At 48.1% G+C, this 19,344-nt stretch overlaps 1 protein-coding gene across 3 annotated transcripts in view; it reads right to left on the bottom strand.

Annotated features, from left to right (window-relative positions):
- Positions 1-3,769: 3,769 nt before the first annotated feature.
- CRACDL (CRACD like) overlaps positions 3,770-19,344 on the bottom strand; it is a 132,182-nt gene continuing 116,607 nt past the window's right edge. For 2 of the 3 annotated variants that reach the window (XM_081484465.1, XM_081484466.1), the window contains 3 exons: positions 6,984-7,156; positions 5,836-5,980; positions 3,770-4,594 (listed from right to left, as the gene is read on the bottom strand). In XM_081484465.1, the coding sequence (XP_081340591.1) occupies positions 4,452-4,594; positions 5,836-5,980; positions 6,984-7,156 (461 nt within the window). In that variant the 3' untranslated portion in view covers positions 3,770-4,451. The remainder of the gene's footprint in view (positions 4,595-5,835; positions 5,981-6,983; positions 7,157-19,344) is intronic. The other variant, XM_081484464.1, reaches the window with a different exon arrangement.

Below are 19,344 nucleotides of genomic sequence, written 5' to 3'. Positions count from 1 at the left end.
TCACCCTCATCCCCATCTCTTGGAAGATACTCCCCTACACAACTTATGCCTCCCTCCTGCCAACACCTCCTTCTCTTGCCTCCTCCTCCTTCACAGACCCTCCCTGTCTCCACTGCTCGCTCCTCTTTCTGAGGATCTAGAAGTGTTGGCCAATCCTCAGGTCAATCCAGGAACTCTTCTCTCCTACTTTCAGACCTTGTGTTCCTAGCCTGTCTAATCCCGATGATGTCTCAGTTTGTAACTCTATTTTATACTCCCCCTTACAGGTGTAATGCGAATTGCAACTTCAAGATGTTCCAAAACTGAACTCCTTTTTGGTGGTATATCACCCCCCTCCCCGCCATTTCTGTAAATGATATGAGTCATCAGGATCTTGAAACAAAGATGTAGGTATTGGACTTCCCTGGTGGTCCAGTGGTTAAGAATCTGCCTGCCAGTGCAGGGGACATGGTTCAATCCCTGGTTGGGGAGCTAAGATTCCACACGCTTTGGAGCAACTAAGACCATGCACTACAACTACTGAGCCTGTGTGCTGCAACTACTGAAGCCCATGTGCCTAGGGCCTGTGTTCTGGAACAAGAGAAGCATTGCAACAAGAAGCCTGTGCAGTACAAGGGAAGAGTGGCCCTTGCTCACTGAAACTAGAGGAAGCCTGCGGGTAGGAACCAAGACTCAGCATAGCCAAAAATAAATACGTAAACAGCACAGAATTGAAATTCCAGTATCAAACACTCAAATAAAAAAAAAAGTAGGTGTCATTTCCACACTTTCCTTTTCAAAATCATATCCACCAGCACATGAATGTTACCCTTTTCAAAGCATTTTGAATCACCCACTTCTCTCCACCTCCTAGACTTGTATGTCCCTTGTAACCAACTAACCACAAGCCCTCTGCTGGCCTCCATGAGCTGCTCCACCTCTAGACCACCATGATCCCACACGGACCATGGCAACAGCCTTCCAGCCTTCTGCTTCCACTGTGTCTCCACACAAGCCATTCCCATCCATCAGCTACAGCCATCTTCTTCCAACATAAATCCCATCCCCTCTATCATTCACCTTTACTGACTTACAAAGCACTCAGAACAAATCTGTCTCCTCACACGGCCTGCTTCTTGATGTCCACACCTTCTTCCCCTCATCCCGAGCATGCCAGATACACTGTTCTAGAACAGGGCAAGTTCAAGGGCCTGGGACTTGGTAGAGTGGTTCCTTCTTCCTGGAGTGTTTTTCCCCAGATCTCTGCATGGTTGGTTCATTTCTATAATTAAGTCATCTCTTGAGCAAGGGCTTCCCAGGTGGCACTAGTGGTAAAGAATATAGGAGACACAAGAGACTTGGGTTCAATCCCCGGGTCAGGAAGATCTCCTGGAGGAGGTCATGGCAACCCACTCCAGTCTTCTTAACTGGAGAATCCCCAGGACAGAGAAGCCTGGCAGGCTACAGCTCACAGGGTTGCAAAGAGTCGGACATGACTGAAGTGACTGAGCACACACACATCTCTTGAGCAAACCCTTTCCTAACCACCCAGTCTCCAGGAGACTTTCGGCCACAACCAAGTCCCTGTTTCAGGCCCACCACTGCACGCAATTCTCTTGTTCCATGTTTTCCTCATTTTCATGGTTATTTACTCAGTGCACCTCCCATAAATAGAATGCAGGTTGCCCACTTTCTCATCACGGTGCCCCTGGTCCCCTGGTAGAGCGTCCACACACAGGTGGGCACTGAATGAAGTGAAGGAATGAGTGGAAACACCCTGTTGTCTGTGTAGGTGATCAGGGTTACAAAGTACAGAAGAATCCTCACTCTTTGTCCAGTCCTTTTATGGAATTGAAGGGTGGGAGTGAAGGTGGTCACCAGGGGAAGCATCATGAGGTACCTTATCCCCAGGACACATGTCTTAGTCTGTCTGGGCTGCTATAACAGAATGAATGGCTTATAAACAACAGAAATTGGTTTCTCATAGTTCTGGAGGTCAGGAAGTCCAAGATCCAGGTGCCTGCAGACTCAGCACCTGGTAAAAGCCCTCTTTTTGGATGTACATGGCCATCTTCTCACTGTATCCTCACATGGCAAAAGGGGCAAGGGAGCTCTCTGGGGTCTCTTTTATGAGGGCACTAATCCCATTCATAAGGGCTCCATCCTCATGATCTAATCATCTCCCCAAAGCCCCACCTCCTAACACCATTGCACTGGGCATTCAGATTTAACCTATGAATTTGGGGAAGACACAGAAGTTCAGTGTATAGCCACACAAGAGCCCTCAAGGCAAGCTTAGTGCTCCTTTTGTGTTACGTCTCTGAGGACGCAGACTCACCTCCACACTTTTAACGATGGGGATCCACTCAAGGGTAGTATTTAAAAACACGGGCCTGGGGTCACTTCTAGGCACTCTGCTATGAGATCTTGGACAGGTGACCTTAATCGCAATAAAGTGCCTCTTGTCTCCTCATCTGCAAAGTGGAGATGGCTTCTTATCTCTGAAGGATTGTGGAGAGGATTACAAACAATAGGTACGAAGCACTCAGAGCAGTGCCTGGGACAGAGGAGAGACTCAGGAACTGCTGTCTTCATTGTTAGGAAAACCAAGGCTGACAGTTCCTTTCAGGCTTTTACCATCTCCGCTGCCATTCTAGACTGCCCACATCATCTTAAACTTGGTCTCTGTCTCAACTCCTCTTGTTAGGGAAGAGGGTCACCACCTCCATGCAGGGCAGAGGGAAGAGTGGCAGCTTCAATATCATCCCCACCTAGTGAATTCCCTGAGTCTGAAAACTCTATACTCTCCTAACTTCTCAGGTACCAGAGAGAACAAAAGCCAGTCCTGAAACACACAACCCGTATTTGAACAAAATGGAACCACATACTTTTGATCTTACAGTGAAATCCATTGCCTCAAAATGGTTCATCTGAAATGTTCTGCTAACAGGAGAAACCATGGCATTGAGTAATAATAGCCAACACAGTTTTTTCTTAGTTAAAGCTATTCATGTCCAAGCTTTTGGAGCAAGACTGGATGAAGGGAGTTCTTGCTTAGAGCACATTCACCAGGGAATTCGGCATTGGTGTTCTCTAAGAGAATGCAATTAATAGATCAATTTGATTGGGGAAAAAAACAACTACTCCAGGACTTCTTCAATACAGTAGACCCAACGAAGCAGTGAGGTTCTAACAGAAAAATATTCATGAGGATGGAAAAATACAATAAAAGGAGCAGAACTTATGGTATATAAAATAAAATTATACCATATATGAGATCTTTTTGATTCTGAAGGCTAAATGTCCCTAGCTACACACATTCCCATGGAGATTAGCTTGTTCACAGGAACAAACTGGAAAGGTTTTTAAAAAGAGAGGTGTTATATAATTGAGACATAATTCTGAGATTTCAAATATATGCTCTTACTCTGCTGGCTTCTGCACATTCATCCTGCTTAATGTACTGATAACCTAGTTTTCAATAGAAACAAACAGGTTAGATTAAGGAGATGCTGAAAAATGGCAACTTTAAAGGAAATCTTATATTTTTAATACATTGTATCAAATAGTTGTAACTAGCCAAAAACCTACAGTAGCTTCTGATTTCCAAAAATGAACACCACAAGTTTTACTAGGCAGAGGGAATCTCATACAATCCAAACTCCCCAATCAACCCAACATGAGGTTTGACCATGAACTCTCTTATTCAACGAAATTCCACACACTGCATTTAACTCAGTTGCTGGAGGACACTCTCTCAGCCTGAGTAAAAATCACACTTACACGTGTGTCAGGTCTGAAACCTTTTATTCGACAGGCAAAGCATTGTTCAATGGTGCAGGATGTGGATGACGAGTGGAAAGGTTTAAAAATTAATTTTGGAAGGAGTCTATGAATCGACGGAACCCGCTGTGTTCCTTCCACTCCTTCGTGGAGTGACTGCCTTCAGGAAAGCGGACCATGTGATAGCTGCTCTTGGAAAAAAACGACGTCTCTGTTTCACCATGAATGTCATGCCTAATGGTAAACGTGAAAGGAGAAGACGGACTCCGCAGGCAGGACGGGGGCCCAGAGACACAAGCTGATCTCTGGCGGAGGCGCGGGCACACGTTCTGCTAGAAGGCCACCTGAGTTCTGTATCCGCGCTTCATCTGCATTTTCTTCCCTGCCTGAGCCCTCTCTCTCCAGGGGATTCTGAAAGACTCACATTCATACCTGTGGGCACAGAACCTCGTCCCTGGCCCTTTTCAATGGTGTTCTTGTCTTCGGGGTGTCTCTGGCCCGGGGCCCATGGCCGTGCGTCCGTCGGACTTGTTTGCCTGGTTCCTCTCTCTTCCCTGAGCTCGCTCTCTTGAAACCTGATGATAAAATCACTCTTCAGTTTCACAGTTTGTTTGCCTTGATTGAGTGGCAGTTTGAAAGGAAGTGACTCGTCAAGGAAGTAGACATTCTTTACCAAAGCACTGTTAAACCTATTTTATAATTTGGGGCATATCACTCCAAGCTTGTGATTTCTTTCTGGCCAGTTCCATCCAGGAGGGCTGGTCTGTGCTGCTGTAACTGGCTCGCTTCAGCTGATGCAATTCTTTCTCCATCATCACTGCCGACTGGGCTGCTGGAGAGAAGACAAAAAAAATGGAAACGTGAGAAAAGAGTTTGGATTTGCACTTAAGCTTCTTGGAGGCCTTTTAAAAAACATGTCTAGAGTCTTAACCATAGTCTCAAACATAAAGTGTGCAAATGTGTGAAGAAGATGTCGACATGGGATAATTTACAGTTCCAGCAATGTGGTGAGTTGAGAGAAACTTTCATGATAAAACTGCAGGAACTCTGTGTATAAATATTCTTAACACTACTGAAATGGACACTTAAGAAAGGGTTAAGATGGTGAATTCTGTTATGTATATTTTAGCAAAATGAAAACTAAACTGAAAAATATGGTTACGTGCCACAATAAAGTTGAATCTAGAAACATTATGCTCAGCGAAAGAAGCCAGAAAGAAAAGAACATATATTTTATGATGCCATTTATAAGAAAGGTGCCCCTAAAAGGCAAATATAGAGAGAGACAGAAAGTAGATTAGTGGTTGCTTAAGCTGATGGTGAGCATGGTGAATGACTGTAAATGGGTATGGGATAGCTCTTTAGAGTGAAGGAAATGGTCTAAAATTGGACTGTGATGGTTGGACAACTTGATAAATATATACTCACCGTATATATGCTTAAAATGGGTAGGTGTTTTTTTTTTTGTGGCCATGTAAATGATTATCTCAATAAAAGCTGTTTTTAAAAAAAATCAACATACAACATTATAAAGCAATTATTACTGCTGTTTAGATGACGACTCTTTTCAAGACCACATGGACTGTAGCCTGCCAGGCTCTTCTGTCCATGTGATTTCCCAGGCAAGAATACTGGAGTGGGTTGCCATTTCCTCCTCCAGGGGATCATCCTGACCCAGGGATTGAACCTTCATCTCCTGCTTTGGCAGGTGGATTCTTTATCACTGAGCCACCAGGGAACTAAAGTCACTCTTCTACAAGTAAAAAAATAAATAAATAAAAAATAATTGAATGATCAATGTGGCAGGACGCCCTTGGTGGTCCGGTGACGAAGACTCTGCATTCTCCATCAGGGGGCCTGGGTTCAATCCCTGGTCAGGGAACTGGAGCTCACACGGTGCAACTAAAGATTCCATGTGCCACAACTAAGACTCAGTGCAGTAAAATAAATAAATACGAAAAAAAATTAACGTGGCAGCAAGTAATTCAGAAAAGACAAAACAGAGCAAAACAAAGCAGGACCAAACCTGGAAATGCATTTCTAAGGGCTCAGCACTATTTTTGGGTTTCATACCCAAGTTCTGATGGGACAAGGAGATTCCTCTTTGCAGCCCCTCCTGGAGGCGGAGCTTTGTCCCCTGCCTCTGGTCCACAGGAGGCTTGGCTGGGGCCATCAGGAAAGACTTGCTGCGGACAAAGTCGGCTTGCTTCACGGGCTCCTGTCAGGACACAAGAGAGACACACGCTGTCCCGTCACCTGAGATTCAGACAGGGACAAACATAACCACAGGTGATGAGCCACGAAGGCTTCTCCATCCATGTGGCTTGTACTGCTGGCCCCTTCTTGGGGAGCTCTGGTTCACGACTGGCTCCCATCCAGCCTCTAGGATGGACTTGCTTGCGGCCTGCTCCTGGCTCCTGACCTATCCTTGGCCCTGGCCAGGTCAGAGGGCCAGGTTCCACTGGAAAGGTGAAAGGAACTATGTTTGGAGATAGTTTTATGACTTTTAGGACACTTGGGATGACCGTGGATGCCAGGATCACTGGTGACTATTTGTTTTATAAATTCCCTAAGCCTGCAGGAGGTTTTCCAAGCTTGGCTATGGCAGCGGTTTTGGTGAAGATGAAGAGAGGCAGGTTCAACTGCAAGCTCAGGCTCACTTCCTCACATGGCTGCAACATGATTTGGTATTTTTACCGTGGCGACTGGGGGGAACACAAAAGCTGTGAGCCTCAGCCTGTTTTTAAGCACCGTCATTTGGGTTGGAGAAAACTGTTTTTAGTCTGGAGTGTACAAGGGACCCCCGGGGTCCAGCCCTACGGACCTTGGTGAAGAGTATGGACCCCAGTGGGTGGCCAGGGCAGCAACACATGCAGGGCTCAGTTATTTACTGCAAATGAGTCAAGACGGGGCTGCTGACATGGTTGCCTAGCATCCAAATGAGAAGTTATTTTCACCCCGGGTCCTTTTCTCCAGATGCTGAGCTATGTTGCCGAGGAGCCAGGGAGCAGAGGGATGTCTGCACTGCCTGAGTGGTCCACAGCTCCTCTGCTGCCCTGGCCGCCTGGCACATGCACGGGGCAGACATCAGCGGTCATCACAGGCGACAGTTGCTACAGTCACCATGCAGGACGTGGGGCCATCATGGGGTCCCAGCCCCCAGCCCACACCTGGGGCGCTCCCCTGCATACACAGGGAGACGGAGGGTCCACTGTAAGCACCTGGGCTCTCTCGGGTGCCTTGGCTGGCCTTCCTGTGTCAGACTTCAAGGCCCGGGCTGCAGGTCTGTCTTCCTGGCTGGGGGGCTGCTCCGGAGGTCCTCGACGCTTCTGGCGCCCCACAGTGATCCAGGGCGGTGTGGGCTGGCCGTTGGTTCCAGGCCCCGCTACCTTCTCTGAGGGTAAAGACACAGGTCATACAAAGCAATCCTGGTCACCTCCAGCCTGGTGTGACTTCTGCCACCCACAGCACACTGCACAGGGGCTCTGGGCTGGGGGGGTGTGGGGGGGTCTGCAAGCCTCCTTGGTGACACTAGTCCTTTTCTTTCAGGGACTTTGTTTTCTCAGTTATGTTATGTTCAGTCACTAAGTCATATCTGACTCTTTGCAACCCCATGGACTACAGCACACCAGGCTTCCCTGTCCTTCACAATCTCCTGAAGTTTGCTTAAACTCATGTCCATTGAATTGGCGATGCCATCCAACCACCTCCTTCTCTGTCGCCTCCTTCTCCTCCTGCCTTCAATCTTTCCCAGCATCAGGGTCTTAGTTAAAGATGATTCAAAGAGATTATGCCTCTCCTGTCTGAGCCACAAAAAAATCAAATGCAACTGCTCCCATACACACATTTAAAAGCAACCTTCCTCCTATGGGATGTTAGGGAATGAGATAAGAGTCAGTACCTAGATAGAGGAGATTTCTCTAAGACAGGCTGGTCACTTGAGATCAGTATATACTACCCAATACTTGATATGCTTGGAACACTATGTTTCTCTTTTCTTTTAAAAATTGTATGCACAATCTTCCCCTGTGGACACTGACACCAAGAATAAACCACGACTCTTTTCCTTGATGTTTGTGAGAGAAGAGAAAAAAATGCCTTTAAAACAAAACATTGTGATGAATTTCCTTCCACATTCACAGTGCTTGTTTTGGGCGGTAAAACTGTGGGTCGTTCCCCCTTTCCCTTGCCTTTCAACTCTTCTGTATTTTTATATTTCCTATGATGAGAATTTATTCCTTTTGTCAACAGAAAAAAGAAGCCAGTTTGTTTTTTTCAAGGAAACCAAGTGATTAAATAAGTGGCTTCTCACGGGTGTCTGGAAAGTTCATTGAATTCAAGGCCCATGAGCCGGCCTCCCTGAGTATCTGCCCAACACCCACAGAGCACCCCTGTCAGCAGGTACAGGCTGCACCCATGTCACAGCACACGGGGACATCCAGGGCGAGACAGTACCCTTATTCTTTGTGGCCTGACAGACACCACCCCTTGATTGGGTGTGTTTAGGATTTTACTCTGTCTGATTTGGCTTCTGCCTCCAGTTCAACATGGAGTCCCCTTCTCCCACCCCCTGGTCATCAACCAGGGGTGAGAGACAGAGCCACTGCCCTGTTAGCTTCTGTCTCCCACCAGGGTTGCACACACATGGACCTGCCCTTGGCCCCTGCGAACCTGCCCCGTCGCCTCGACTCACCCCTTGCCCCCTCCGCCCTCTCAGGCTCTCCCTGGATGCTGACCTCTTCCCTGACCCTCTGCAAAATGCTTGGGTCTCCCACAGCTCAGAGAAAAACATCTCCAGAACCTCGCCACTTCCCTGCAGCCCCTGTTCTCCACTCTCCTCTGCCCTCAGCTTCAACAGCCTCTGCTCGTGTCTCTTCAGGTAATCCCAGACTCAGACACAATGAGAACACTATGCTATCCATCTGCCCAATCACTGGACCGCAGATCCAGGGCCTCGCCTGTCCTCCAGCTGTTTCACCCCTGAAGCTCAGTTGCGACCATGTAACCCCCTGTGGGCCTATCTCCTGTGGGCACCCCACCTTCAGGACCCTGCCAGACTCTTGCTCATAAACCTGGAATTCCCCCTTGTTCCTGATCCTCAGCCTTTCCTCTCTTCTTTCCCAAGTATTCTCTGTTCAACTCCTAACTTCAACACTCACAGTTGCTCAGATTGCTTCCAAATGTGTAATCCAGCCCTACCTTCTACTCTGAGCCAGAGCCCAGCATTTCTATTCCCCACCCCTCCTTCCCTTTGTCCTTCCTCCCATTCATTCATTCATTCATCCATCCACTCCTTGTTTGCTATGGGCAGGGATTGTGCTTAAAAACTAAGATGGTAAAGAAAAAACTGTTTCTTTAAAGAGCTCTGGGCTTCCCTGTTGGTCCAGTGGTTAAGAATCTGCCTGCCAACGCCGGGAACACAGGTTTGATCCCTTGTCCGGGAAGATCCCACATGCCACGTCGTGGCAACTAAACCGCTGCACCACAACTACAGTGCCTGCGTCCAGAGCCCATGCTCCGCAGTGAGCAGCCCACATGCCACACCTACAGAGCAGACCCCACTCCCGCAACTGGAGAAAGCCTGTGTGCAGCAGCAAAGACCCAATGCAGCCAAAAGTAACCGCATGGCAAAAACTGGAACTCATTAAACTTCACAGCGTGCTGCGGACACAGGGTAACACCGATGGGTAGGAGCTGAGGATACTGTCTGCAACTGGGACCCGAAGAAGGAAATTCTAGGCTGAGAAGAGGGGCAAGGAAAGGGGACAAAAGACAGTGATGCTGGCAGGCCAGCTTAGAGAGGCTGAAGGCCAGGGTGGCCCAACTGAGGGGGTCTTCCTGGCCTTTTTCTTGTCCATTACAGGTTTAAACCCTGGATATACTCTGGAGGAGACTGTGTGAGGAGTCTGTGTGAGTGGGGCTGGAGGCGGGGAGGGAGGTGCGAGGCTGTGGCCACAGTCCAGGAGAGGTTGGACAATGACTCCAGGATCGTCCCTTCATGTCCACCGAGTTCCCGCCTGGATATCGCCTCCTCCAGGAAGCCTGTTCCGGTCACTTAGTTGGACACATTCCCCCTCCTAACCCTGCTGGAACTCTCCTGAGAAGTTTGTCCCACTGTTTGGTACTAAACACATCTGCCAGCGGACTGACCACCCCACTGACATATGCTTTTGGTCACCAGAACCTCTTATTTACTTAACAAACACCCGGCAGCGACTACATACCAGGTGCTGTTCTAATATTAGCTTATCTAAGATGTAACTCTGCATTCTGTTTCTCGTCCAGAGAACCGAGCAGTTGCTCGGCACACAGGCAGGCAGCGTGGCTGTGTATTTCACCGAAAGTCTGCATTTCTCATCCCTCCGTCCCACCTCCTCCCTCCAGAGAGTACTCATAATCTCTGTCTTTCTGGATTTTTCCTGCAGGGAGGCGTCCTCTTATTCCTCTTAGATCTTCTCTTCACCCTCAGTGGCTGGTCGTGCTCCCTGCTCTCTCTTGGCTCCTGATGTCTGGCCACACAGCTCTCCCAGCAACACCCAGCACATGCCGGCCTTCACCTCTGACAAGGAGACTGGAGAAAAGGAGGGCTTTGACAGGGTTTGAAACTCACTATCTCAGTCAACAAAATTATTTTGAGTGATCGAACCTGGCTCATCTGCACTGCAGGTAATTCTTTTCTGACTGAGCTACCAGGGAAGCCCCTACTTTATCATGTAATCTTTTTTAAAAAGTGAAAAAAAAAAAAAGCACTCCAAATTAAATCAGGACTCACACGGTGCTTGGGCAGTGACCAGGAGAGGAATTCAGTCCCCTTGCATCCTCCTCATGCCCCCTCGGGCCTCCACGCTGCCTGGGGTCCTGGGACCACTTGTCTCTTCTACGGCTGCCCCCTGCCCTCCTACTCTTCCTCTGCAATTCTCTGAAGGCTTACCCTGAATCCCTCCTCCCACTTTCATTTTCTAACTAGGACCCCAGACCAGCAGGGGCAGAGAACCTGCATCTCCGAACGCAATGGTAAAATGCAGCTCTCAGAGAAGAGCTCCTTACGCCTCTCCCCTCTTCCTGGGTCAGGAGGCACTGCTGTCATCCCAGCTCCTCTGAAACCTACCTTCCCTTCGCCTACTCATCTCCTCTTTCACAACCTCCACACCCACGTTCGGGGGAAAAAAGCCCCTGCTGCTTTTACCGTCTCCCCCTGGAGTATTTACATCATAACAAGTGAATGCTGGCGAGGCCTGGACCGTGCCCTTTGCCCCTGGCTCACGAACAGGTCAGTACAGTATCTCGTGCCCACTGACCCACATAGGACACAGTTAAACTGTGATGATAACTACCGGCGTGTCAAGGTTTTACAATAAATCTGGTCCTTGTGAAAAGGGCTGATGGGCTGATGGGCTGATGGACTTAAACAGTGTTCCGGGTCAACACTGCCCAGGGTCTGGTAACCCAACATATTCATGGAGGGGACTGGGGCAGTCCTTGTCCAGGGCTGGGGTTTGTGCAGGCTTCAGAGCAAGAATTTCTGTGATTTTTTTTTTCCCCAAATGGGGACCTGAAGTCTGCTGTTTGTTGATAATGTGCCAACTATAACAGTTTGGAGTGGGGCTTCCCTGGTGGCTCAGATGGTAAAGAATCTGCCTGCAATGCAGGAAACCCGGGTTCAATCCCTGGGTTGGGCAGATTCCCTGGAGTAGGGAATGGCTACCATTCCAGTATTCTTGCCTGGAGAATTCCATGGACAGAGGAGCCTGGCGGGCCACAGTCCATGGGGTCACAAAGAGTCAGACACAACTGAGAGACTCACTCACTCATATAACTCTTTTAAGGCTCTGTGGCTCATAGGTAAAATTTGTGAAAAAGCATTTTTAGAGAAAAGTCAACATGTGAACCACATCTGGATCTGGATGTGCAGGGCTGGGCATCTGGTCACCCAAGGGTGTGTGAACTGGGGGCTCCAAGGGTCAGACGCTTGGCCAGGCTCTTTGCTTGAGTTCAGGGCCTGAGCCCAGGCCTCAGCATGTGAGGGCTGGCAGACCTTGTACCAACATCCAGCTCAACTCCCACACCTCACAGGGGTGACCTGGGAGCCAGCAACAGGCTCCAGGGCAGAGCTGTGATGGAGGAACCTGGATTGAAAGCTCATTTGCTCAACCACCACTGTCTGTGCAATTAAGACAGTCTCTAAGCAGAAGACAACGACCAGAGTCTTCTGAGCACAGAGACAACCCACCTCCCTGACCTGCCTGGTGATGGAGCCAGGACCTTACATGGATATGAGGATGGAAAGACACTGTAATTTGAAAATAATTTTGAGGGCTTCCTTGGTGGCTCAGTGGTAAAGAACCCACCTGCCAGTGCAGGAGACATGGGTTTGAGCCCTGCTCGGGGAAGATCCCACATGCTTCGGAGCACCTAAGGCTGTGACCACAACTACTGAGCCTGTGCTCCAGAGCACGGGAGCCGCAACTACTGCAGCCCGCTCACCCTAGAGGCCATGCTCCACGATAAGAGAAGACAGCGCAATGAGAAGTCTGCACGCTGCAACTAGAGAAAGTCCGCGCACAACAATGAAGATCCAGCACAGCCAAAATTAAATTAATTAATTAATTTTAAAAAAGCTGGGACAGGAGAATCCCATTCCTGCACCCTGTTCTCCACAGCCGAGAGGAGGTTTCGGTACATCCTTAGGGAAGTGTGACTGTATGGTATGAAACCACATCACAGTCTGCAGTTAAAATGCTCTTGCTGCCCGTGAGTTACGACTAACCTCATTTTACAAAGCAGGAAGTTAAGACGCAGCGGTTGACAAACTCATTTTCTCAGAATCTCACAGCCCCTGAAGGGGTGGACCCCAGAATTAAACCTCCAAACCCAAGCTCTTCCGTCTCCCCATCCAGTGCCTGCCTGGCTCACTTCCCTGCCCCTGGTCGCACAAACATGGCAGAGGGCCACCCACTGCAGGTCAGGAGCCCCCCCATACCCCACCCCTGGCACAGATGTCCTACAGAGAAGTGCAGTCGGTGATGTTCTCAGGGAGCTGCTGGCAGGGGTGGGGCTGGAGGAGACATCGGAGGGAGGGAAGGGGTGGCAGATGAACTTGGGGATGCAGAAATGTTGACTTTGGCCAGAATCTAAACAGCTTTAAATGCCCTACTTGGGAGTGTGAATTTTATTCTAAATATAATGGGGAGGCATCCAGAGGATTAAAAAAAATTTTTTTTTAATTGGAGGAACATTGCTTTACAATGTTGTGTTGGTTTCTGCCACACAACAACGCACATCAGCCACATGTATACATATATCACCTCCCTTTTGAGCCTCTCTCCCATGCCACCCCTCGAGGTCATCACGGAGCACCAAGCTGGGCTCCCTGTGTTATGCAGCACCTTCTCACTAGCTGTACCCTGAGAAAACCGTAATTGAAAAAGTCGCATGAACCCCAGTGTTCACAGCAGCACTATTTACAATAGCCAGGATACAGAAGCAACCTAGATGTCCACTGACATTCACAAGTTTCAAAGAGGAAAGTTCCAGGGTTAGACCCATGACTTGGGAAGAGAGAGTGAGGAGAAAGTTGGAGGGAGAGGGCGCTGCAGGTGTCAGGTTAAAGGTGTTGAGAGCTGACCTGGGGGCAGGTGGGGGAGGATAAAGATCTTCGCATTAGGATGACCAGGACGTGTTGACCAAGGTGTAAAACATGACTGATCTTCATCCATCAGATGGAAAAAAAGAAACTAAAAATAGACTGACAACACCTAGTGCTGATGAGAGGTGAAGAAACAATCTCATCTCTGCTCTTAGAAGTGTAAACTTGTGCAACCTTTATGAGGGTCATCTGAAGTTGGCTATTAAATTAAAACTTTCTAGCTCTGTGAGCCAGAAAATCCACTTTTAAGAATCTATCCTATGAGGTTTCCCTGGTGGTCCAGTGGTTGAGAATCCACCTGTCAAGGCAGGGGACATGGGCTTGATCTCTGGTCCGGGAAGATCCCACATGCCGCAGAGCAACTAAGCCTGGGAGACACAGCTACTGAGCCCACGTGCTGCAATTACTGAAGCGCATGCACCTAGGGCCTGTGCTCTGCAACGAGAAGCCACTGCAATGAGAAGCCCACACACCGCCTCTAGAGAGTAGCCCCTACTCTCCACAATTAAGACAAAAGCCTGAGTGGCAACGAAGACCCAGTACAGCCAAAAATAGATAAATCTTAAAAAAAAAAAATCTATCCTAGAGATAGAATTCGCCAGTGGTTATGACTCTAAATTTTCACTGCTGATGGCCCAGTTTTGACCCATGGTCAGGGAACTAAGTTTGACCCCTGGTCAGGAAACTAAGATCCCACAAGTCTCATGGCATGGACAAAAAAAAAAAAGACAACAAAAAAACAGTCTAGTCTAGCTTAGAGAAATGATTGTGTGGACACACAGAACTAAAACGAACAAGGATGGTTACTGTAGCAGTGTTACCAAAAGGAACAAAAACAAAAAACCTCTAAACAATCGGAATGCCCTTTGGCAGGGGAATGGCTACTTAATGTATGGTATATGTACTCTGGTGGCTCAGATGGTGAAGAATCAGCCTGCAATGTAGGAGACCCTGCTTCGATCCCTGGGTCGAGAAGCTCCCCTGAAGAAGGGAATGGCAACCTATTCCAGTATTCTTGCCTGGAGAATTCCATGGGCAGAGGAGCCTGGCGGGCTACAGTCCATAGGGTCGCAGAGAGCCAAACATGACTGAGTGACTACACACACACACGCGCACACACACACACACACACACACACACACACTTGATGCCCTTAAAAAGAACGAGGGAAAGTGGCTCACTCTGATCAGAAAAGATGCCCACTCTTTACTGTGGAGTGAAAATGTCTAATTGCAAGCTAACATGGATAGCATTTTTATGATTAAAAAAAAAAGATTGCTGGGGACTTCGCTGGCAGTCCAGTGGTTGAAATTCTGTGCTTCCATTGCAGGGAGCACAGGTTCAGTTCCTGGTTGGGGAGCTAAGATCCTGCATGCCCATTGGTGTGGCCCCCAAAATAAATAAAAACTCAATAAAAAAGATTGCTGCACCTACCTGTCAATACTGATGTAACTATGACCACAACCGGCATGAGAAAGAGTAGGGATGAATCTATTAGTGGTGGTGTGTTTTGCATGTGTATATGTGTGGGGAGGGGGTTAGGGAGGTTCAGAGGTGGGTGGAGAGCAGGCTACTACATCTTTTTGTGTCATTTAAAAGATTATTTTAAAATGTACATACAGTGAAATTCATTTTTCTGTCATATAGTTCTGTGAGTTTGAATATAGACTTAAGATTCTTGTGACAACCACCACAAATGGGCCACAGAACAATGTCAACACCCCCCCAAAATTCTCTCTTGCTACCCCTTTGTAGTCAGTTTTTCAGTCACTTAGTTGTGCCCAACTCTTTGTGACTCCACGGACGGCAGCACGCCAGGCTTTCCTGTCCTCCACCATCTCCCATTCTTGCCTCGAGAATCCCATGGACAGAGAAGCCTGGCAGGCTGCAGTCCACAGAGTGGCAGAGAGTCAGACACGACTGAAGCGACATATCACACACGCATGTCCACTGAGTCGGTGATGCCATCCAGCCATCTCACCCTCTGTCTCCCCCTTCTTCTCCTGCCCTCAATCTTTCCCAGCATCAGGGTCTTTTCCAGTGAGTTGGCTCTTCGCTCAGGTGGCCAGAGTATTGGAGCTTCAGAGTGGTGAGAAGGGGACCTGCAGGACGCCAGCACCACACCTGTTGAGGGGGTATGGTTTCTACCCTGGCTCTGCTGCGGGGAGAGTTACCACACTGGGAAGCAGGCAGGGATAAGCAGATGCACACAGTCTGAGGAGCCCAGAGAAGGCAGGGAAACTGAGGTCCAGAGTGTGGACCACACTTACTTGCCAGGAAAGGACCATGGGGAGAAGGAGACAGATAAAAAGAAGGATAGGTGTGAATGAAGTTGGTTTTCTTTAAGAATAAAAGACATGAATATGTTTTTAGGACACCAAAAAGAAAAAAAACCCCACCAAACTCCTTGTATTCTACTTAAACAAACTTGAATACACTGAAATAACTGCCATTAGAGAAGGTGACAACCTCTTTGAGCTCATTTCCTTCAGAAAATGTCCCTGACATCCAAGACAAGAGGGACATCTACCTACACTCACCACCTGCTGCCTCCCTAGGCCCTAAGTTCCTGGATGGCAAGGCTGCCATACTCCTCCTGACTGCCTTTCGGGGTCAGAACAGCACATTGTCCAGCTACTCTCCAAAATATCCAACAAGTGTCCACCACTACGTAGAAGATAAGTCACACACACATGACTAGAAGGAAGGCCAACAGGAATAACATCCAGAGAATGAACTTAAAAGAGATGACTTTTTTCTATGTATGTTCAGTATTTCACCATTTTTCCTGTGCTAATTCTAATCCTGTGAGCAGAAAGGTGCTTCCAGACTGGTTATTTAGACTGTGGGACAGATTGGTCCCGGCCAGCTCAGTCAGCAGAGCGCGGGATTCTTAATCTCAGGGTCGTGGGTTCTAGCCCCATGCTGGGTGGTTACTCCTCAATATTTGGGCTTCCCTGTTGGCTCAGACAATAAAGAATCTGCCTGCAAGGCAAGAGACCCAGCTTTAATCCCTGGGTTGAGAGGATCCCCTAGAGAAGGGAATGGCCATCTACCTCAGTATTCTTGCCTGGAGAGTTCTGTGGACAGAGGAGCCTGGTGGGCTACTGTCCATGGGATCGCAGAGTGGGACACAACTGAGTGACTAATACTTTCACTTTCACAGACTGGTCCAGCAGGGGGATGGGAACTGTCTTGCACACATGAACAGAGCTCATAACCCCAGGGCCATTCACCCGCTACGGAAAGTGGAGTGAGCAGATTCATCGGTCTCCTTTGTGCCACGAGCACAAACGCGCTGGGCTCACAGTGAACACCCCGAGGTGCCCTGTGAGACTCAGCCCAGGCAGCAAGCTGGGCTTCTGTTTATTGCAACAACCATCATATTCTCCCTGAATACCACATTCTGGGGTTTCTTCATCTTGAGAGAAGACAGACAGGGTGTGAGGAGAGGAGGGGAAGGAGCTGAAGTCCCTGAGGCAGAACGGGTCCCATTGGGGCCCCTCCATCACCCAGCTTATGGTCACACCCCCTGAGGGGGACAGGGGAGGTGGCAGCCCATCTGGGGGCTCTGGGTAAAGTGCTGTCATAACGAGATAATGAACAGCAACAATTAGGCCTTTCTAGAAAACTGGGTAATATGTTATTACAACTTTTTATTATCTGTATGTTTTATGTGAATTTAATTGCCTTCAGCTGCTGTAATTTGGGAGCAAGGATGGTAGCAGAAGTTATAATAACAAATTGAACCACAAGCAGACCCAGTGTCTGGGGAAGGAGTGGAGACTTCTTCACTTAATGGGCTCCAGGAGCCAGGGCTCTGAGACTCTGCTCTGGCCTGTGGGAGGCAGCCCCCAGACTCCAGGTCCCAGGTGGGACCAGAGAGCAGCCCCACCGTCTGCTGGCTCTCATGCCTCAAGTCTGGAGAAGGAAATGGCAACCCACTCCTTCTTGCCTGGAGAATCCCATGGACAGAGGAGCCTGGCGGGCTACAGTCCATGGGGCTGCAAAGAGATAGACACAATTTAGCACTAAACAACATCTGAGAGGGTCAGTTCCCAAAAGAATGTAAGAATTATCTCCTCTCTTTGCACTGATATGAAAATCACGCCCTGTGCCCCCTATAGTGACCTAGATTCTTCCCCTTCAAAATTCACCTGAGTCAGTTATTTCTATGGCTTAGGGAATGCTAATAAAGTTAGACAGATGAGACAATTCTCTTTCCACTATTTAAACAGAGAAATGAATAAGTATTATATTGCATTTTATGTGCTGTGCTAAGTTGCTTCAGTTGTGTTCAGTTGTGCTTCAACCCAGGGATGGAACCCGTGTCTCTTACCCTCCTGCAGTGGCAGGTAGGTTCTTTACCACTGCTGCTGCTGCTGCTGCTGCTAAGTCACTTCAGTCGTGTCTGACTCTGTGCGACCTCATAGACGGCAGCCCACCAGGCTTCCCCGTCCCTGGGATTCTCCAGGCAAGAACACTGGAGTGGGTTGCCATTTCCTTCTCCAATGCATGAAAGTGAAAAATGAAAGTGAAGTCGCTCAGTCGTGTCCGACTCTCAGCGACCCCATGGACTGCAGCCTACTAGGCTCCTCCATCCATGGGATTTTCCAGGCAAGAGAACTGGAGTGGGTTGCCATTGCCTTCTCCACTAGTGTCACCTAAATCAAAAGAAAAAAACAGATGGTTTTTTTCTATGGTCTCTAACTACAGACCATTCCAGCCAACTGTTCTTGACAATGAACAAGGCCTAACCCTCCCAGCTTAGGCTGAGGAAGTTATAAATTATCAATGTGTCAAGCATCGCCCTCTGAAGTTTCTTTTCCAGCTCTGAGCATGAAGCTGAGTATCCTGTGTTTAAGTTCCATTCATTTGGCAAGCCCGTGACAGAAGACATCTTCAACTCTAGGCCACGAAGGTGGACGGTGCTGATGTCAGGGTTTTATCTGCAGCTCCCTCCTCCATGGCTAGTTCAATGGCTTTTTGAATCACTCTATAATAGCTTAAATAACCCAGAAATTTGCAGAGTGGATCACCAGTTACAGTTTGAACCTCCGCCAAAGCTCCCTATTATTCTAATGCAACAGCAGCAACGCAAATTACAGTGGAGCCAAGGGGTCTGAATCAGGAAAGTTACCTGTGGTGGCTCTTTTGGGGATGTTTTTCTGGAAACTTCACCCTGGAAACACCTGCATCTTTGGGCGTCGCCTTAGGAATTATTCAGAGCGCCTGATTATTTTTTTTTTGTTTTTAATTTTCTGATTTTTAAAAAATTTATTTTTAATTGGAGAATAGTTGCTTTACCACGTTGTGTTGGTTTCTGCTATATAACAGCGTGAATCAGCTGTAAGTATACGTATAACCCCTCCCTCTTGAACGTCCCTCCCACCCCCCACCCAATCTAGGTGGTCACGGAACACCAAGTGGTGCTCCCAATGTTACAGAGCAACTTCCCACTAGCTATCATGAATACTTTATATATGGTGATGTGTATGTTTCAATGCTACTCCCTCAATTCGTCCCACCTTCTCCTTCCCCCACTGTGTCCACACAGAGCCCTTTATACACTGCACTTTTACTAATATCTTAGGAGAAAGACCACAACTTCTTTGAACCTGTCTTTGCGTGTGCCCGTCATCTCTCTTTTAGGGTGTGGGATCCCTAAGAACTGGCTTCTATTTCAGCTGTTCCACAATGAGTCCTAAAGGAGTCCTAGACTTACAGCACCCACTTAAAATATCCTGAAAGTTGTGTTGTTTTATAAAATCTACCACAGAAAATTTCTCCTTAGGGCCCCCGTATCTCACACATACACACACAACTTGCATGCCTAGTTCCATTTTTGGCACACCAACTGCCATTAATAAAAGAAATCAGGCATAAGAGATTCTTAACTTCGCGGAACATATCTGTTTCCAACAGATTTCATGAGA

This window comes from Giraffa tippelskirchi, chromosome 4 (genome assembly GCF_054371585.1).
Source record: "Giraffa tippelskirchi isolate mGirTip1 chromosome 4, T2T-mGirTip1v1.2.pri, whole genome shotgun sequence".
Classification (NCBI taxonomy): Eukaryota; Metazoa; Chordata; class Mammalia; order Artiodactyla; family Giraffidae; genus Giraffa; species Giraffa tippelskirchi.
Note: the sequence above shows the minus strand (reverse complement) of the source record. Positions and strands in the feature narration are given on the sequence as shown.